The sequence below is a fragment of the Hemiscyllium ocellatum genome, chromosome 3 (genome assembly GCF_020745735.1).
Source record: "Hemiscyllium ocellatum isolate sHemOce1 chromosome 3, sHemOce1.pat.X.cur, whole genome shotgun sequence".
Classification (NCBI taxonomy): domain Eukaryota; kingdom Metazoa; phylum Chordata; class Chondrichthyes; order Orectolobiformes; family Hemiscylliidae; genus Hemiscyllium; species Hemiscyllium ocellatum.
In genome coordinates this window covers 20,274,320-20,296,257 of record NC_083403.1, presented here as the reverse complement: position 1 = coordinate 20,296,257, position 21,938 = coordinate 20,274,320, and the positions used below count along the sequence as shown (strand labels likewise).

Below are 21,938 nucleotides of genomic sequence, written 5' to 3'. Positions count from 1 at the left end.
TCCGAAGGGACGGTAAACTTTTAACTGATGGAGATTATGTTCACCGTTAATGTGAACCTGTAGAATACTTTGCATAGAGGATAGGATATTAAGTATATTCAAAGCAGATATGGACAATTCTTTGTTCAGTGAAGGATATTTATGAGGAAAAAGCAGGAAAATGGAGTTGAGGATTATCAATTCAGATATGATCTCATTGAATGGCAGAACAGGCTTGATGGGCTGAATGGCCTACTTCTGCTCCTTTGTCTTATGGTCTTATAATGTAGAAAAATGCAGTTTTTCAACCTTAAGTACAGCATTTTACCCACTGTGGTTAAATTTTGCTTATTGTATAAATCACCTGAGAATCTCAAAAACTTCAAAGTATCCATATTGACGTTTTGAAACATTCATCACATATGGTATAATCTGGAACGCACTGCCAAAAAAGAAGGGTGGAAACCTAATTTGAACAGGAAAGTGGTTGGGAAGGTAACATTTCCAGGGCATTCAGACAAAATGGATAGCTCTTGCAAAGCGCCACCACAGTTATGATGCTCCCAATAACCCTTTCCCAATTGCCTGATTTTGTGATTCAACTCAAGTAGTGTCAAAGAAAAGATGGTTAGTTCATTTGATTTTTCTGACCACCACAGCTTTACAAATACATTCTAACCTGCAACTTTCAATACCAAATAGCATTACATTTCTAACAGGTATGGTTTATGTTTGCATGAAAGTCATGTTTCTAAGATTAAATCTTTTGTCAAAAGGTAGAGGGTCAGTTTTGACACCAGCAACTTTGTGGAGGGGTTTAAAATCACTTTCTCCTTGTCTCAGTACTGCACAATTGCCAGATCACAGATTGTTTCTGCCAACCTCCAAAAGTAGCTCAAAATAAGCCATGAAATTATTTCTATTGTTGAATTTTGATTTAAAACAATGCGAATCTTGGTTTTCTGTTGCAGTACAGAATAATTTTTCATTGTAAACCCAGCAGACCATCCAGAGATGGCTTGGAAATTCAGGACAGACTAGGAAAGGTGCGAGAAACTGTGGTGCTAGAAATTGCACTCTAGCAATTTTCACTCATTTAGTTTCATCTTAAACTGACAGAAAGAGAAAGCACCCTCCAATCTCGAACATTCTTCTCTGATACCTTGAATTTTCCACCTCCTGCACAATCATTTGTCTGCTTTCCAATGCAAACTTCAAATTTGAACTGGGCTATGGATCCACTGTTGCTTTTTGATGCCGTGTTGTCATATTAGAGAGTGGGATTGGCAGGAACTTTGTGCACACCAGCGAAATGGTGACCTTGACAGCACACACTGATGTGCACAGACACAGGGAGTTAAACAACCACCTCCAAGGATGCACTATTCAGTTAAGTAGGGTTGCTTTAGGGAAAGTTGGAATTTGACAGTGAGTGGCTGTAAGTAGGAAATAGCTTTGACTTTCTTTTGGCTGGAAGTCAGGGAGTCAACTTTTATGAGATACATTGATACTTGAATGCATACAGTAGCTTCATCCTCTGTTTCCTTATTGCAGTTGGACTTAAAGTGGACACAACACAAACGTATTGCCTCCCTAGCAGCAGATTGATACATTACACATTGTATAGTTTGATGCTGCTGATATTTCTAAACAATCTAGTTTACCCATGAGCATCACAGCAGAACATCTATAGTTTTCATAAATTGTACTGACTAATGAACTGTGTCAACCCTGAATTTCACTTTTAAAATGAAAAAGAAATCCCTTCATTAAAGATAACACTCAGTTTTAAAGGTGTTTTCCCCCTAATGTCTCCCGACAACCAACATTTACCAACTTGAAACAACTACATCATCATCATCTTCTGCTGCACCGAGATGATCACTGGAAGTTTGTAAGAGTGAGTCCACCCTTCTGGAAGAGTTGACCTCTGCTGTACATTGCCATATAGCGGTCTGAAGGCACTTAATCAAACTGAATGCACATTTTACTGCTGCTGCCAGAGGTGCTTCAGCACTGTGTTTAATAAGGAGATTGGAATAAGCAGCAGGGGACCATGAATCTGACTTTGAGATGGCACAGTGTATTAACTTTTCATATATTCACCTTCTAACCTCTTACATTGCCAACAACTTTGCACTAGCTGGCTTTGATTTTTTCCAGCTCTCATATATAAGTATGCAATCCTCCCTTCATTTTTTAATGCTGTCCTCACTCAATGCTTCTGGTATCATCAAACCAGTACTAAACAAGGGCTCCATGGGGAAACCGATATTGTAAAATTTTACGTTGAGCTGTTGCCCAGAAGTTGAGCAAAATACACACAAAAAGTTAAGGAGAAAGAAACAATGCACCATACCAGAATTTATTTTTAAAAAACCCTACCTGTAAAACCTCATATATCTGAATAGATTACTACATACATATAGTCTGGTTCGATATCTGTCCATAAAGATATATTTAGCACCCCCTTTTGAAACTCTTTCCCAGGAGGCCCAGTTTTTGGAATACTGAGCAATTGAAATACTACAGAGTACATGAAATGCTGCAGTATAACCTAAATGATGATGTACCTTTGGTGGGGTTATGCACATTAAATTAGAAGGAACTTTATTTGAAAAGCTGAGGGCAGTGCTTGTTGACGTGTTTGGCAATGAACGTACTATAATCCATCAGTGAAACAAATTGTCAAATGCTTTTTAATAACTTTTAGAAATCTAAACTAGCATGCGCATATGCACCATAAATTAAAATAGGGACGGTCCATTTATTTTAGTCGAGCTTTTCAAAATTGTTATGAAACACTTTGCAATCCCACTTTCAAATGTACCCAGGAAGGAAGGTGAGTATAGTTTAACAAGCCTGGGCTTTAAAAAGTTATGGTAAGGATATTCCAAGTCTAAGATGAAGACCCTGTGCCTTCCCCACTCCAAGCTTTGTCTCTCTCAGTCTGTTTTGAGGCTCACCAACTTTTAGGCTATCAAATGGGCTACTCGAGTAAAACTGATTAATGGCTGAAATTATTGTGGTAATGCAGTTATTCCCTTCCCTCCTCAAATCTAAACTTTCAAAGAAATCTTATCTTTATGCCAAAGGCATTAACAAGTACTTGAGTTCAGATATGTAATTTAAGATGTGGTTAGATCTGGATTGCTCGCTCTCTTAATTTAAAAAAAAATGTTTTCCTCATTCATTTATCATTTTAAAAACTTATTCTCTCTAAATAACCGTTCCCTAACCTTGAGTCTTGACAGGCAAACTGTTCCCAAACTTCAACCTATTGAACCTGCAGTCACACTCTCCAAACACCCTTTATGATTTATGAGGAAGGAATTCCCCATTAACTTAAACAGCTTAACATGGAGGAATCCTTTGGAGAGCCTAAATGTATCCATTCAGCGGCACAATACATCAGTGCACTTGTCTGCTCATGTCGCTGGCTGTATCCAATCTGAATTGGCTGTTATTTTTGGCTCCCTTTCTTAAACAGTATGTTTTCTCACCATTCCATAGCTAAACGTGTGGCCAAATGACTTGCTCCCTGCCCTCTCACAATAAGTTACCGTATGTACTTGAGTAATAGTCGATCTCATGTAAATGTCGACTCCCAATTTATGGCCAAAGAAACTGGAATTTTCCAATGTACAGAAGAACCTCGATTATCCGAAGGACAGGGGCAGAGAGTATTTTGTTCAGTTAATCGAATTTCAGATACTCGAATGCAGGATAACATAGTTTAGCCAAGCATTGGGATCTTGCCGGATAATCCAATACCGGATAATTGAGGTTCCTCTGTGTCTTGCATAAAGGTCATTTCTAGCTCTTCACAGAAAACAGGTCAATGTTTATGAGTCAGTGTGCCAGCCGTCATGTCCCGCTCCAGTTTCCAGTCTGCTGGTTATTTTGCTCTGCTGCCGGTCTTCCAGCCCGCTGGCTGTTGTGTTCCACTCCGGGTTTTCAGAATTACCCCATAATTTGTTTGTCACTTGGGCTTCTGCTGATGATATGGTGTGAATTTTGAGAGGCATGTATTTCAGCCCCTCAAAAGTATTATTGATGTGTTAATCAACACCATAAATTTAACCTTAAAAAAAGTAGTCAAAAAAAAATTGACTATTACTTGAGTATATACGGTAGGTAAGCTTCATTAAAAATAAGTTGAATAAAAGCAAATTAAAGAGGATGCTATTGGTGGTGAGTAACTTTTTATTCTCTATCTATGCTTGGTCTTAGTGAGTGCTGTCTGTTACATTAGAAATTACACCAAACCTATGTTATTTCTGCAATCATGTTTGAAAGCCCACACACTGCATCCCTGTGGCACAAACATTGCCACACAAATATGCTGGGCCACCACACTGACCGTAGAAATAAACTTCACCTCAAAGGCATCACAGTCTCAGACTTGAAACCAGGAAATTCACCAAGGCTGCTTAGATAGCACCTTTTAAACCTATGACCACTTCCATGTAGGAGGACAAGGGCTGCAGGTATATGGGAACACCACCATCTGCAAGTTCCACTCCAAGCCACTCACCATCCTAGCAAATATATCATTCTTTCACTGGTGCTGGGTCAAAATCCTGGAATTCCTTCCCTAATGGTAGTGTGGGTGCACTGACACCAAATGGGCTGCAATGGTTCAACAAGGCACGGTGGCACAGTGGTTAGCACTGTTGCCTCACAGCGCCTGTAGACCCGGGTTCAATTCCCGACTCAGGCGACTGACTGTGTGGAGTTTGCACGTTCTCCCCGTGTCTGCGTGGGTTTCCTCCGGGTGCTCCGGTTTCCTCCCACAGTCACAAAGATGTGCGGGTCAGGTGAATTGGCCAAGCTAAATTGCCCGTAGTGTTAGGTAGGGGGTAAGTGTAGGGGTATGGGTGGGTTGCGCTTCGGCGGGTCGGTGTGGACTTGTTGGGCCGGGGGGCCTGTTTCCACACTGTAAGTCTAATCTAAAGGCAGCTCACCACAACCTTCTCAAAGGCATTTGGAGATGGACAATAAGTCCTGGCCCAGCCAGTGATGCCAACATCCCATGAATGAATTTATAAATATATGTTAAAGTTGACTAAAGTTGGCAGACCAATATTATTCTGGACTCTCAACCACCATCAATTTACACTCCTCCTTTTCCAAACTATGAATCGTTAGGTGTAACAAAATCTTTCTGGTATCACATCCATGTTGATTCTCCTTATGTAAGCCAAGGCACCCATCAAGTCATTTGACCCTATATGATCAGGTGGGAATCTGGTGAGCTCAATGGAAAGCTAGTTTTATACTTCTCTCACTGTGTCAATGGAGAGGGTGCAAATCCAGTCTCACTGGATTCCAAATGGCAGGTTAAATTAAATAGGCGTTCATCAGCAATTTAACAGCAGAGGGAAGACCAGTCTGGTTCTGTCATTAATTTAGTTTGTTGAGAACACATTTTCCAATTAACCACTGAATAGTCACTAAGGAAAGCGTGCTAGGGAAATTAATGCAGACTAATGACCGATAAATCTGCTGGACCTGATAGGATGCATCCTAGGATATTAAAGGAAGCAACTTCATTGATAGTGGATGCATTGGTAGCAATCTTCCTTAGACTCTAGAAAAGTCCCAGAGGATTGGAAAACAGCCAATGTAACATTTATATTAGAAAAGGGAGTAAAGCTATAAACCGGTAACTGTAAGCCAATAAGCTTAACATACATTATTGGGAAAATGTTATCTTCATGTTATTTAATATATGTTTAATATATGATAAAGGCTGTAATAGCAGAACATTATATAATCAAAATCAGCATGGGTCCATGAAGGGGATGTCATGCCTGACAAATTTATTAGAATTCTTTGTGGCATTAACAAGCAAGATAGACCAAGGGGAACCAATAGGTGTTAGGTCAGTTGATTGGATGGCTGGTGTGCAATGCAGAGTGATGCCAACAGTGTGGGTTCAATTCTTGCATTGGCTAAGCTACTATGAAAGATACAATCTCTCCCCTCACTTGAGGCAATGGTGACCCTCAGGTTAAACCATGACCAGCTAAGTATCTCTGTCTGTCTGTCTCTCTCTCTCTAATGAGACTGCAGCCCTATGTTCTAGTAGGACTACGGCAGTTTTACCTTTACAACCAAGGTGATAATGGTTAAATCCAAAGGAGTTGTGAACTAGTCCCTAATTATTTTTGAAAAGTTGTTGATTGAGAAGTTAATAACAATTTTACACTTCACTGGGATCTATAGTTTTGTGGGGAACTATTATGTGAAGTGGCTGAAATGTGGTACTGTAATTTCTGAGGGAGGGAGAATATAGTTGACATTTACAAAAATGATTCCTTTGGTCAAAGCCTCTGGTCTAAATTTCTTAATGATTTATGGAAATATATGTAACAAGATCCTCAAATACATTCATAAAACAGTGGAATTGCATGTAATGTAAACAGAACTTGGCTGACACGGTGACCCTAACTTGTCTCTTATTAAAGGTAATAGCAGCTTCTTTACACATACTGCAGATGGAAATGCAATGTAAAAATCTAGGTTTCCAAGTGCATGTTTCAGTTATCCCGTCACTGTAAATTACTGACCCTATGTAAATAGGTCTATAATATGAAACATATACGAATATTTATCTTTCTTCTCCTTTATAAGTTGCATAGAAAAAATAAATCCTAAACGGGCTTAAGTTTTAATTGGAAATCCAGTAGCACTGCAGCTGTCCCACAGATGTTAAACAAAATCAGACTGAAGTAAAATCTTCATAATTTTTTTTGTGCTTGTGGTGTAGTGTGCTAAATAGAAACTGATCTCATGTGCATTAAATAGGAGCAATCTGTTTATAGTTTTTTTTCCCTCCCAAAGAGCTCCACCCTCTTGGATGCAAATTGGAGTCAAAATGTCAGTAAAAATACAATTTTCTCCCTACAGCAACATATTTTCTTAATTTTCCTGAGGTTTGGCATTAAGGAGCTGGCCAATTCTATTGATCGCTAGCCAGCCATTGTTGGAGAAGAGTATAAATCAACAAACAACTTGTTTCACAGTGTCAGATCACTAGTGCTCCCTGCAATAGGTTAGAGGGCTTTGGCTTCAGCACATAGTCTAGGCTAGTGAGCCGATGAAGAACTAAAGAAATGTTGCACTGTTGGAAGCACGGTCCTTTAGACAACATGGTAAAAGATGGTGTATCAACAATACATGTAGTGAGATTTCTGGAAGGGATTTGTTCATGTGCATATCAAAGATTATCATGGAAAATAAAACCTTATGGAATAAGGGATGGCATATTGGCATAGATAGAAGATTGACTGGCTAATATTGAGCAGAAAGTGAGTGCAAACGGTCGTTTTAAAGCTAGTGAGATGTGACAATTAGTGCATCACACAGATCTCAACTATTTAAAATTTATAGAAATTATTTATATGAAGGCTCAGAAAATATGGTTGCCAAATTGCTAATGACACAACAATAGATTAGATTAGATTCCCTACAGTGTGGAAACAGGCCCTTCGGCCCAACAAGTCCACACCAACCCTACAAAGAATAACCCACCCAGACTCATTTCCCCCCGACTAATGCACAAACACTACGGGCAATTTAGTATGGCCAATTCACCTGGCCTGCACGTCTTTGGACTGTGAGAGGAAACCGGAGCACCCAAAGGAAACCCACACAGACACAGGGAGAATGTGCAAACTCCACATAGTCATCTGAGGTTGGAATTGAACCTGGGACTCTGGTGCTGTGAAGCAGCAGTGCTAACCACTCAACCACTGTGCCACCCCTAGGTAGGAAAATAAATTGTGAAGCGGAGACAAAGAGTTTATAAAAAGATGTTGAGAGGTGAATGGCAAATGGTGCAAAATGTGGGAAAATGTGAATTTGTCTGTTTTGGCAGGAAGAATAAAAAGGAGTATTATCTAAATGGTGAGAGATTGCAGAGCATGGAGATGCAGAAAGACCTGGGGTGTCCTCGCACATGAATCACATAAGGTTAGTATGCAGGTTTACTAAGTAATTAGGAAAGCTAGTAGAATGTTATCATTGATTGTGAGGGAAGTTGAATACAGGCAAAGAGAAGTTATGCTTCAGTTACACAGAGCATTAGTGTTCCTCCTGGAATACCATGTATGATATTAGTCACTGTACTTATAGAAATATGTAAATACATTGGAGACAGTTCTGAAACAGTTTATGAAACTAATCTGGAACAGGTGGATTGTCTGAAACAAATGAAATCCTGAGTGACCTTGATAGACTCAATGTGGAGAAGATGTTTCCTCTTATGGAAAAATCTAGAAATAGAGATCACTGTTTAAAAATTAGGCGTTGCCATTTTAAATGGGCAATGAGGTAAAATATTTCTTATGGGAAGTTGAAAGTTTTTGGAACTTTCTTCCTGAAAAGGCAGTCGAAGCAGAATCTTAGAGCAGGTGTAAATAGATTTTTGATAAGCAACAGTGTAGGTGGGAATCTGTATTTGAGAATAAAATCAGATCTTATTGAATGGCACAGCTGGCTGGAAAGGCTGAATGGTCCACGCCTGCTCCTGATTGCTATGTTCAAATGTCAAACAATGAGCTTTTAGTGTTCTCCTCCTGGATAGCACTTTCATTCTGCTGGCGCTACCAAAAGACAACTACACTAGGGAAAATGCAACTTAACTAGGCCATTTAACCCCTCAAGCCTGTTCTGCTGTTCAATGAGATTGTGGGTGATCTTTGGCCAAACTCCATATATCTGCCTTTGGCCTGAATCCCTGCCGTTGGGAAAATGTTACCTTAATGTAATAACGTTATTTCCTTATTAAAAAATTGTCTACCTCAGATTTAAAATTAGCAACTGATATTTGAGAACAACAGTCCACCCCAATATTTTGCAAAATAGTGACTTCAATACTAAATCATTGTGCAAAGCACTTTCAGAGATTTCAACATGATAAGACACAATGTAAATGCAAATGATGAGGTACACTCATGAGATGTCTGAGATGTCTGAATTTTTGTTTGCTTCCTGGAATCTAATTTTCTCCCCTAGTATTTTGTTTCAACCAATAAATTGTGCATAATTAATTTATCTCCCTAGACAACTTTATCTGCTCTTAATGTTGCAAATTCAGATAGGAGAGTCAGTACAAGTTTCCTTAATCCTTTGCTAAATCCAACCACACCATGTAGCTGTACAAGAGGTGTGCCTATCTTTATAGCCTGTATTGACCTGCTCTGTGCCAGACAAGAGTTATAGGAACATAAAGTAGTTCCATTCATAGATCATTGATGATGACTGTCCATGTGAATGCAGTGGCACACAAAATAACTGGCTGAATGTAGATTTTTAATGGGTAGAGCAACAGAAAAGAATAAAACTTCAAGAAATTGCTTTTGTGTGCACTGTTAATTGTTTAAAATTCACTTGTTGTTTGACTACATTTTTCACCTTACCGTTTCATTTATACCTCTGCTTCTCTTTCAAGTTCTTTACCTCTTCCAAAGTAATACAGGCTCTCTATCTCCCTTGGAACTCACGTATGCAAGGCTATTACACCACATGACATCTTATATTAACATCACAATATTTCCCTTTGTGAATGAAAATATCCAGCCAGACAATTGGCTATGCAAATCTGAACCATCTGATCAGATGCCCTGATTTTCACAGATTTAAGGATCCCTAAGCCAGCCAGCAAAGATCGTACCAAATACAATGAGTTGCAATCTGCAGGAACATTCCAAACAAACTGCAAAATGACAACAGCTGGACAACCCGTGTGGTTAACCAATATATACTCATACTGGGAAAGCACATCACTTCACAGAAATGCATATGATACATAATGAACCCATTATTTAAGAATAAAATGGGAACCTCCAGAATTATGATCATATGGAATAATTATTTCGTGCTAACTCATGAATCTGGTACATAACTGCCAAAACATTGGATTTGAAAAAGTTGATTTAATTCAGGAAAAGCGACATATATTCACAGCTTCAGTTCAGTGTTCAATTATTTGTAACGTATATTTTACATTTCACTAATGTTTATAAGCTGGTTGTTATCACCAGGTGTATTAACAGTTCCACCACTGTTTCCTTATCCTCCTGAAAACACTTACTTCTGAATTAGATTCAATTGAGACTTCTCCCTAAACCTGTTCTCATTGTGAGCTGAGAGGGCTTTTGCAGATTGACTGCACTGGGACAGGAAAGCTATACTAGGCAAACTTCAACAGACATCCACACATGCTTCGAGTAACAGTTGCTAAGATAGTGATCAGAAGCAGGCATCCTTGTTGAAATACTGTCTCAAACCCACGGCATCCAATTGTGGCCACTGTACTCAAAAGACTAGACCAGCTGAGGATTTGACCCTTGAACCTTCCGGGTTTTCTAAGATTCAAGTAATTGCTGTTAGAACTAGCTGAAAAACTAAGAACCTTTTCCTATAATAAGAAAACAAAATTACAAAACATGGCCATGAAAACGTGACTTATTTCAAGTTAATTTTGGTGCCCACTATCTGCAGGAGAATCAGCAGACTGCCACAGAAATCTTGAGCTGAATTTATGAACTGCAAATGATCTACATCAGCTACTTTGTTATCAATTCACCTCTCCTAGTTAATGAAATTATATACTTAGACAAACTTACTTTTAGATCAATAAATTATTAGAATAACCCATTTAAAAGTTACTTCGAAGATCTCCTGATAATTCAAGGTACCATGAGTTATCGATGCTAAGTCACACAGACTGGGATGATCAAGGGTTTAATTTCTTGATCTGTCATATTCAACCAATGTAAAATGTCAGTGTCTCCTAAAGAGCAGGCAGGAAGAGTTGAATATTGTTCAGAATCCTGATTACTTTCTCGTGAACCTGCTGAAAACTGTACCTTTGTAAGCAGCAAGGGATAATAGCCTCTGGTTTGTTCATGATAGCTCTATGGTTGAACAGTCTCACCTTGCCTTTCACAACATTTAGGAGCACTGTTAGCACCCACAGAACTGTGTCTCACTATTAGGAAACCAGACTTAGGTGAGAAAAATCTGGTGTTAGCAGGAATAAGAGAGGGAGGGAGAAATCTACCCCTTTACACAGCGACATTAAGGCATTATTTACTTATTTTACAGTAAATATCCTAATGAAGAACACAATAAATTATTCAAATCGTATAATGACAAGTCGACTGAATAAAGCCCATTAACATCATGTTATATTCATTTTACAATGAGACCAAAAAGTTGCAAATGTACTATGCAATGCTAAATTATCTCCTCTGTCTTGCTGCTATGGTGAGGACCAGTTATGATTATTGTGGTTTTGGTTAACAAAGAAAGGCATTAACATACTGGTTTAGTGTCATGGTTAGGTCAGAGTGCTTGCCAAGTATGTCAGATGCTTTTGATAAGGTAATTACATCACAGGCCGACATTAGACATTGCCAGGAATAGCAGATTTGGTTACATTTCTGGTGGTGAACTGTTGTAATTGTAATAGCCTCCACTCAGAATACTCTGGTTGTGTTATTGGTATTCCAGAGGAAAGTTTATTCTTAGTTTTAAAATAGCCTTTCTTGACTTGACTCTTGCTTTTTTGCTATATTCTCTGAAATTTCAAAAGGACTTTCTCCAAAGAACAAAGCCTCTCAGCCCCACAGTATCCCTTTTCTAAGTTTCCTTGGAAATGCCTCTGGGAAAGGAGGAACAGAAGTGGGCACGCTTCCCATTACTGTTGACTATCCAGCACTTTTGGGTGAAGGTACATTTGTGTGGAATGTCAGGTAAGAGAACAAGGATTAGAATGGGTTATGATGTTTTTCGTGGTTCAACAGCCAGTTGCCACAGCGGTTTATGAATGAAGAATAACTCCATGAGAGTGATACAAGAATGCTGCCACTGTTAACTATGCAACAGTATTCCCAAAATGATTCAGGAGAGGACAGTTCTGCTCAGAACAGTAACTAGGATTGGGTAGGATCGAGGGCAGAAAACATCATGTCTGAAGATCAGGCCCATATAGCAGTTTTGAAATTGGTATCTCCATCACCCTCAGTTTCTATTCAGATTGTTATTTTACCTTAAAGATCACACATGGTCAGTATACTGCAGACGATGACTATTAACAGGACACAAATACACATTTTCAAAAAGAATCTAAAGATTTACTAATTACCCTTCGTGTTTGATACTGAGAATTGAATTCATCGCCAATCCTTCGCAGTTCTCGTCCGATCCATACCTCGGGTTGAACATCCATAGGCACTGATGAAGAGTCTTCCTGTATTCCAGATTGGTGTATCCCTTCTGTGCCTGCAAAATTAATAATTTAAAAGTTCAGGGCTCACGGATATGGGAAAATAATGGTCTAGCAGCTAAATGTGCACTGAATTCCCTTTCATGTATGAACCTATAGCTAAATGCAAAACACATCAAACTACTTGAGCTAAAACCTTGTTCACAAACAATATTGCCAGAGGCTTTTCTAATATCAGAACATTTTTATATGTAAGTGTTCAACAAAAAGCAAGATTTTTACTTTTTGTTTGAGGTCCTGTAGTTCTGGTGAGGTCCTGTCACTGGAATAGTGACCCAGACTAATGTCCCAGGACACCTGGTGCAACCTGAATTCAATTAATTCTTAAATTTCAATTCTGGAATTGAAAACTAGTCTTAGTAATGATGACCATGAAACTTGCTGTTGTAAAAACCCATCTGGATTAGGGAAGAAAATCTCAGTGACTTACATGTGACTGTTGACCCACAGCAACATGATTGACTCTTAACCCCTGAAATGGCAAAGGAAGCCACTTAGTTCAAGGGCAATTGGAAATGAGCAACAAAATCTGACCTTATTGTTAACAGTCCCATGCCACGGAACTACAAAATTATTTCGTAAAACGTTGCAATTTCTGAAATGCTTTTATGCCATCCAAATAGAAGAGAATATATATATCAGGCACCATAAATTATGTGAATTATACAACGACTTATAATCCAAGAAATGTGCTTTTTATTTGCTTCGATGTTTCTACTTATATTTGGGAATAGGATTTCAATAACTGAGAATGAACCACCTTGCACTCATCAATTATGATACACACTCCCTCTGCTCTTATTTGGCATAATAAATTTATTATAAAGTGTTAGATTCAAACAGCACTGAAACAAACCCTTCAGTCCAACTCATCCATACTGACCAGTTTCTGAAATTAAACTAGAACATTTGCCTCTGGTTTGCCCATATCCTTCAAAACGTTTCCTATTCATGTACCTATCTAAATGTCTTTTAAATGTTGCAACCGTATCTGTAGCTACCACTTCTTCTGGCAGTTCATTCCACATACAAACTACCCTCTGTATGAAAACATTGCCTTTAAGGTTCCTTTTAAACCTTTCTCCTCGCACCTTAAAGTTCTGCCCTCTAAACCCACCATTTTTCCAGTTCCCAGCACACTGGCCCAGATCAATAATTCCTGATGTATTGAAGTCAAGCCCTCAACTTATCCAATTTGGTACTCAGTGGAAGGTGCAAAGTGTTTCACTGCAGATTCCTGTATATTTGCTGGGTAGACCATAACCATTGTAATCTGTCTGGCAGTAAACTGACTTAAGGCTATAATATATTGTCAAGTTAGGTTGATCAGCCTGTCCGACATGTGAAAAACTCTTATTGCCCAAATCCCATCCTGTATCAAGTCCCCTCCATGCTGGTTCTATGTTGCATTCCAGTTTGCCAATACTTTGAGCTTGAAATTCCCCCTTTCTATTCAACTCCCTCCATGGCCTCATCAACTCCCCATCTCCATAATCTCCTCCAGCCGAATGACCGCCCTGCAGTGCTGGCCTTTTGAGTATTCTCTACTTCTCTCACTCCACCAGTGATGGCTTTGACTTTAGCTGTCTAGTCCTGAAGCCCCGCAAATTCTTCCTTTGCCTTTCTGTCTCTATTGCCTGTGAAGTTGTCTTTAAAAAGCTGTCACTTTGACCAAGGACACATGTCCTGATTTCTTTCTTTGGCTCTGTGTGAACTTTTGTTTGATTATGTTCCAGTGAATTGCTTTGAAAGGTTTCATTAAGAAAGTAACATAAATACAAGTTTTTAAAGGATTCAAAATATGCTCCACTTTACTAATAAGGTAGCACTGTAGTACTAACAACTGAAATATATAAGTGTTGCAAACATGACAGTTAACAATTATTAACAAATTCCCAAAATAACAACACAGTATGTACCTCGTTTTGCTATTATTCCAACATGCAGTCAGTCTCATTGCAAACAGAACACTGTTGAGTAGCAAAAGGAAATAAGCAGCAATTCTGATTATTTAGTAAAAAAGGCATCATGTAGAGATTAGCACTGTCTGATATTAATTACTCTGGTATAATAGTGGTTGGAAGGCTTTTAGTCCTTAACATTAGTTTATTATTACTAAAAAGAAAGTTAAACTTGAACAAATAAATGCACACTTTAATTAGGTACACACTAGTTTAAAAAAATGCAAAATCCTTCCACAGGTACAGTAGGTTAATGTGTTGGTTACTGGACTGCTTTGTAGCTTTCAGAACGTGCAGAAGCTTTCTACTGCACAGTTACAAGATCCTTTGTAACAGATAAAGATTTCATTCAAGAAAATCTACTCTCTATATTACTGAACTAAGTATCAACCATGGTGTTTTAGCTCCGCTGCATGGAAGAGTCAGCCGCAGACTGCAGCATATAAAATTAGAAGCTGAAACTTTAAACTGGATAGAAGTGATGAGAAAGTAAAAAACATAAATGGTTAACAATTCTGGCAGTTTGTGATTTTTGCAGACAATACTATTAAATAAGATTGCTCTCATTTTTGCATTGTGCACTCCAATTTCTCTGTGGTGATCGTCTGTGACTGAAAATGTTTGCTCATGAGGATGTTGAATCAGTACAGAAGTGTGGAAGTACAGCCACAGCAAGCAAAGGAAAATTATCTTTTTAGTCAATCTACCAGAAGTCTGCTCTTGGTTTAAAATTTCATTTTCATACGAAAGAAGCTTTTTGAGTACTGTAATTTCGGGTAGACCTGTGCAAGAAAACTGCCTTAAACGAGAGTGCTGCACGCAGGTTCAACTTCGCCTGAGCAACAAAAAAACTGGTTACTGTTAACCCTAAGGCAATCAAATTAGAGCAGAATTAATTTGGGTAACACAGACTTTGGCTGAACCTGAGTGCGCAATCAGCAAAACAAGAGTTAAAATTTATCACTTGGTCCATGTACTTCAGATGTTAACAGTTTTCCCATCCATGCTGACTTTGTAACATAAAGTAATGCAGAAAATTAATACTGTGGTTAAGTGGTTAATAGTGAAATTAAAGTGGGGCTTTCAGAAAGGCCAAGAAGTAAAGTAGATAAACTTTTTTTTCTTGCCTGAAAATAACTAACTGAATGAGTGAGAAAAAAAGTACATGCATCATTTAATGTGTGGTGTTATGCTGTTTTGCACAGACTTACATTCATCAGCTCCAGATGTGAGGAGAGAGGATGAGGTATAATACGCTCATAAAATGATTTTTTTTAATTGCATCATTTTTAAATGCACAACTGTCAAATGGAGGGAGGGATCGCCTGCAAAATGAATCATCAAGTAAGCCATCATTTCTGTGCTTTAAGCCACAGTAATTGGTTTTCTTCAATCTATTTGACAGTGTTACAGAATAAAGCAGCTTTTTAAAAAGATAACTGAATGTTTTGCTTCTCTCGTCTAAGTGATGGTTTTAAAAGGTCCCTTTGCTTAATGATCGTTTAACAGGAAAATGACGGCCTGGTGGTATTACTGCTCAACTGTTAATCCAAAGACTCAGTTAATATTCTGGGCACCTGGCTTTGAAAATCGTCACAGAAGCTGGAGGAATTTGATTTCAATAAAAATAATCTAGAATTAAGAGTCTAATTAATATTGTTGGGAAAACCTATCTGGTTCACTAATGTCCTTTAGGGAAGGAATCTGCCATCCTTACCTGGTTGGCCTACATGTGAACTTAGACCCCCAGCAATGTGAATGACTCATAACAGGCCTCTGGGCAATTCAGGATGGACAATAAATGCTGGCCTAGCCAGAGCTGCCTTCATCCCAGGTTTGAAGTTTAAAAAAGGGATTAGTATATGTACTAAAACCTTCTAATAAAAAAACCTGGTTGAATGGCATTATTTGCAGCTTTCCATGCCAGATTGGAACATTGCTTTTCAATGTAGGTTTAATCGCAAGTACATTTTGAATTAACACTGATTATCTGTCATTATTATTAGTTGTCATTGTAACTAGAATTATTGATTTTAAAATATATTCTTTTCAGGCCAAAACTTGCGTAAAACGTGATCTCTGTAACAGAATTCCCAAGGTTCAAAAAAGTGCTATCACTGAAGGTGAAGTTTAAATGGGTGATAATGATCCCTTCACAATATGTTATTGGTAAATTTTAGCAGGCAAACTATATGAACCACAAGGTCTGAAAAATTTAGGGGTCCTGAACAGTAATTGAGAAAGAATGCATCCTTTCTATTTAGTTTCATTCAAAAAATTTGTTTTGTTTTACTCAAATGATTATTAAGTCAAAAGTGACTAATGACAGGTAATAATCCAAACCATGCAACTTCAATAGTTGCAAAGCAAATGCACTCATACCATAAATGTTGTACACTTGCAGACTATAAGAGCACTCAGATAGCATTGACTCTTACCCCAATTATCAAATGGCAAACTTCAAGATCTACTAAAATAGTTAGAGCTGGAGACTATTCCTGGGTTCCTCTCCATCTGAGCAAAGAAAAATCCAACACAACTGCAAAGGCTTTTAAATAATCATATGAAATATGAAAATAAATGCTTGCACTGAGCAAGAAATGCAACATTTCAGTGTTGTGCTTCCTTTAAAAATAGAGTGAAGAATGAACCTGATGCAATACTGAGTTCGACAATCTTCTAGTTTGTAACTCAAAGCAAGGTTTTCCAGTACTTAATATTGATCATTTGATCTGCTGCAAAATAAATTTGTATATTTCCATGCTCTGCTTATGATAAGATTCTTTACTGGCAAGATTGGATATGATTCTAACAATACAACGGAATAGAATGGCCCAAGGATTTATCCAAATTTCTCCTTCAGGCCCCATGATCTTAATTTGGAGATGTTGTGGGTGTCAGAGTACTTTAACTAACCATATCTGTCAGGCCAAAAACAACTTTTGCTGATTTCAAGATACACTGGAATGCCATGGGAGAATGATTTAAAAACAACCAGGACAGGACCTGAGAAGAAGCTCATTTATTAAAATATAGGCAGCACTCTCTTGAACGCCATCATTCTGGATTGTGTTGTATTACGAGAAGCAGACAATCAGTCAATCTTTCTTTTCACTACCACCAAATGTATTAAATCCTTGTTTTCCTTCCACCAACTGTTTTTATATACAGTTGCAATAAACTAAATAGTCTAAAGAAAATAATTGCATTCTTCATTCTATGCATAGCTGTAGTTGAAAAGTTATGAATGTGAATTAACAAATCAAATCTAACCATCTACAACACAACACAAACGGCCAACAAAAGCAGCCTAATGTTGAGACACGGCAGATGGACGAGATGGTGGCCTTGTCTACCTTGCACAGTCACACCCATATTTTGACTCCATCACAACCTTTTCCTGAGTCCCTTCGCTGATGAAAAAATACCTTACTGTCAGCAAGTACTGCGATCATTCAAAGGACTCAAGTTCACAATCTGTTCTGTTTTTGTGTTTTTTTTCTCATGCCTTCTCCACCTGGATCATTTCAAGGATGTTGTTTTGATTACAAATTCAAACACGTGCCAAGCTTGGGAGATTTGCATTAGAGATCATCTTTGCAACAAGTGGAACTAAGTGTTGTACATTATTGGATTTAAACACAAAGCAAAGTCAACTTTTGACCAGAATTCTATCACTGATCCAGAATATGGGACTTTTTTTTTGGATGAACCTTTTATTTTACTGTTCTCACAAAAAAAAATGGTGACCAAGATTCCAGCTGATTTTGTCTTGAAAAGAATGTGTCCTCTGTATCATTCATCTGATTTATTAAGCTCATTTCCACAATTCTTTCAGCATCAGTGGAAACATGAAACTTTTGCCATTTGCATTTGTTACTTGAAATGCTAAATGTAAACTTTCATAAATAGTTGCAAAGCTTCTAGACATTTTTTCAAAGAGAAACACTGTTGAGTGAGCATTGTAACTTATTTTAGATACACAGAAAAGGCATTATAACTTCCAAATAATCAATAACTTTAATCAATAACTTTTAAGTGCACACCATGCAGACAGCTCTAATTAAATAAGAGTCATCTAATTTAGAGACTTGTTGCTGTGAATTATTTTCATCTCCATGGAATCAGTATAAATCTAAGTGACAAAAACAAAAGCAACATGATTTAACTTTTTGAATTCAACCAGCAAAATGTTTATTTAAAAAAGAAACAAGAATTGCAGATGCTGGAAGTTTAAAACAAAACAGAAATTGCTAGGGAAACTCAGCAGGTCTGGCAGCATCTGCAGAAAGAGAATCAATGTTTTGGGTCCAGTGACATCAGTTTGGAAGAAGGGTCAGCGGACGCGAAACATTGAATCTGCTTTCTCTCCACGGGTGCTGCTCAACCTGCAGGGTTGCTGTAGCAATTCCTTTCTTTTGTAGCAGAATTTCTAGCTGCCTTTCTGTGTGACACGAAAGAAGTAGGCTCTTACCACGATTCTGTAAAAGCTGTGCTTGTGCCAAGGCGTGCTGTGTATGGTAGATGGCTTGGCAGGTTGGGCTTGGAGTCTGTGTAGACTTGTCGCAGCTTGTGGGTTTAGTCATCTGTCCACTGTCTGTGTCAAGAGAATAGTATCCACTGGACAACCTGCTGGATCTCGAACATGGGGTAACAGAGGAGTGTGATCCACGCAAAAAATTACGATTAAACAGTGGACATGTCGTAACGAAGTTTGGAGACAACTGGGTGCTTTCACACCTTGAGCTAGGAGAAGATTGCTCATAAAGCTCACCTCTTGACATGCTTGTGATGCTAAGTCTGGAATATGGATGATGTTTGGTTCCCAGTCAGATCTGCTTTCAATCCTATGGAACACAAAGTAGTTGCATTTTTTCCTACAAGAAAAGAAAAAAGTTCTCAAGTCATTAAAAAGTATTATTAAAGTTTTTAGATTTGTCAACCAATGATTTTTTTTATATGTTGCATTCCTTTTTACTGCCTAGTCATAAATACATAGAAACAAAATATTGAACAATAGCAAGTCATAATTCAAGTATCCTAACTTTTCAGCCCTGTTAATTTTGCTGCCATTTTCAAAGTTTTGTTTTAAAAGCATTATACATTATGTATGTGCAAATGCTGAATGGCTTTTGTTGCCTAGGTTATACAGTTACTCATGAAGGTAGCCACTTTGGTTAAAGATAAGATTCTGTAGGGCAAATAAATCCAACATTTTCAATTGACTGTCAATAGATACTTTCTCAGTTTAAAAAATTACATTTCCTATTCTCCATTTTTGTGTGGGGATTAAAATAGCAAGCTGTGCACCAGGATCGTCAAGTGCCAAAGAGAAGGTAATCCAAATTGCTCCAGCACTATAGCTATAGTTGATCCTGTACACACTGGTCAAGTTAACTGCTTCCAGTGAATCCCTTAGGTCAGGATTGTCAAATTTAAACTAGCTTTTAAGGTACTGCCATTAAATTGCTTTTCCTTTTCCATATCATTGCTGTCAGAAGCTTCCAAATGAAAGTTGCATGAATTGAATCAGACTACCCAGTCTGGTTTGTTCTGAAAATAAAATGTGCCTGTTACACCTGCTTAACACTTTAATGGTTGCATGCTGATTTAAAAGATAGATATGGTGCATCGTATCATCCGTCGTCCTTTCTGCCACCTCCAAACGGACCCCACCACCAGGGATATATTTCCCTCCCCTCCCCATCAGCGTTCCGAAAAGACCATTCTCTCCGTGACTCCGTTAGGTCCACACACCCCACCAACCCAACCTCCACTCCCAGCACCTTCCCCTGCAACCGCAAGAAATGCAAAACTTGCGCCCACACCTCCCCCCTTACTTCCCTCCAAGGCCCCAGGGGATCCTTCCATATCTGCCACAAATTCACCTGCACCTCCACACATCATTTACTGCATCCGCTGCACCCGACGTGGCCTCCTCTATATTGGGGAGACAGGCTGCCTACTTGTGGAATGTTTCAGAGAACACAAACCAACCACGCCGTGGCTCAACACTTCAACTCCCCCTCCCACTCCACGAGGAACATGCAGGTCCTTGGACTCCTCCATCGCCAGACCATAGCAACACGACGGCTGGAGGAAAAGTGCCTCATCTTCCGCCTAGGAACCCTCCAACCACAAGGGATGAACTCAGATTTCTCCAATTTCCTCATTTCCCCCCCCCCCCCCCCCCCCACCTTGTCTCAGTCCCAACACTCAAACTCAGCACCACCTTCCTAACCTGCAATCTTCTTCCTGACCTCTCCGCCCACACCCCCTACTCCGGCCTATCACCCTCACCTTAACCTCCTTCCACCTATCAGATTTCCAACGCCTCTCCCCCAAGTCCCTCCTCCCTACCTTTTATCTTAGCCTGCTTGGCACACTTTCCTAATTCCTGAAGAAGGGCTCATGCCCGAAATGTCGATTCTCCTGCTCCTTGGATGCTGCCTGACCTGCTGCGCTTTTCCATTTTCAGCTCAGATCTCCAGCATCTGCAGCCCTCAATTTCTCCTGCACTATTTTAGTGCCAGCTCTTCCAAAAGACCATTCATTGGTCCTACTGTTTCCACTTATCAGTGCAATATTTCCTCGTTCATGTATTTATCCAACTCCCTACTAATTAGTCTGTATCCATCATACTATCAATCAGTGTTTTTCAAATCTGGTTATTGATACTTGGACCTTTACAACCCATTGTAACCTTCATTTATTCTCAACCTTCATCATTTTAAACTGTCTATTATATTTATTCTTAACAAGTTTGATGGTTATTTTGTTATTGTTAAACATGTTTATGGTTCAATGTTGATTACTTTAATGGATAGACAAATATTTGAAAACTTTACAATGTCAACAAGCACTTCAAGGTAGATGTGATCTAGAATGAAAAGTTTGGATTTTATCACCAAGACAGAAAAGCATATTCAGAATGAGCTCTGATAAATATTCATTAAGTAACTCACCCCAGGTGACTCCAAACGTAAATAGTCATAGAGATAAACAGCACAGAAACCAATCCTTCGGTCCAACTCGTCCAAGCTGACCAGATATCCTATATAATTCTAGTCCCATTTGCCAGCATTTGGCCCACATCCCTCTTAATCCTTCCTATTTATATATTCAACCAGGTGTCTTTTAAATATTGTAATTGTCCCAACCTCCACCACTTCCTCTGGCAGCTCATTCCATACATGCACCACCCTGTGTGTGAAGAAGTTGTCCCTTAGATCCCTTTTATATCTTTCCCCTCTCACCTTATACTTATGCCCTCTAGTTTTGGACTCCCCCCACCCTGTGGAAAAGATCTCTCCTGTTTACCCTATCCATGCCCCTCATGATTTTATAGACCTCTATAACATCACCCCTCAGCCTCTGACGCTTCAGGGCAAACAGCCTCAGCCTATTTAGCCTCTCCCTACCAGGAAAACCCTCCAATCCTGGCAACATCATTGTAAATCTTTTATCAACCCTTTCAAGACTTACAACATCTTTGCTATAGGAAGACCAGAATTGCATGTTCTACTCCAAAGTGGTCAAACTAACATCCTGTCCACAATATGACCTCCAACTCCTATACTCAATGCACTAACCAATAAAGGCTAGCATTCCAAATGCCTATTTACCTGCCTGCGACTCCCACTTTGAAAGAACTGTGAATCTGCACTCCAAGGTCTATTTGTTTTTACTCAGTGTGA

The 21,938-nt window shown here is 38.8% G+C and overlaps 1 protein-coding gene and 1 long non-coding RNA gene across 10 annotated transcripts in view; one reads left to right on the top strand and one right to left on the bottom strand.

The window, feature by feature from the left end:
* LOC132830941 (uncharacterized) overlaps positions 1-21,938 on the top strand; it is a 558,005-nt gene that overhangs the window by 444,403 nt on the left and 91,664 nt on the right. For 3 of the 7 annotated variants that reach the window (XR_009646454.1, XR_009646451.1, XR_009646450.1), the window contains 3 exons: positions 7,865-7,959; positions 11,588-11,747; positions 15,447-15,581. The exons of the other annotated variants lie outside the window; for them this stretch is intronic. This is a non-coding gene — a long non-coding RNA (uncharacterized LOC132830941). Of the gene's footprint in view, positions 1-7,864; positions 7,960-11,587; positions 11,748-15,446; positions 15,582-21,938 lie in introns of those variants that run through there. 7 annotated transcript variants of the gene reach the window in all.
* The window catches only part of LOC132830925 (bcl-2-like protein 11), a 48,873-nt gene that overhangs the window by 21,955 nt on the left and 4,980 nt on the right, over positions 1-21,938 (bottom strand). For 2 of the 3 annotated variants that reach the window (XM_060848879.1, XM_060848888.1), the window contains exons 2-3: positions 18,716-19,118; positions 12,140-12,276 (exon numbers count right to left, since the gene is read on the bottom strand). In XM_060848879.1, coding sequence (XP_060704862.1) covers positions 12,140-12,276; positions 18,716-19,025 — 447 coding nt within the window. In that variant the 5' untranslated portion in view covers positions 19,026-19,118. The remainder of the gene's footprint in view (positions 1-12,139; positions 12,277-18,715; positions 19,119-21,938) is intronic. The other variant, XM_060848896.1, reaches the window with a different exon arrangement.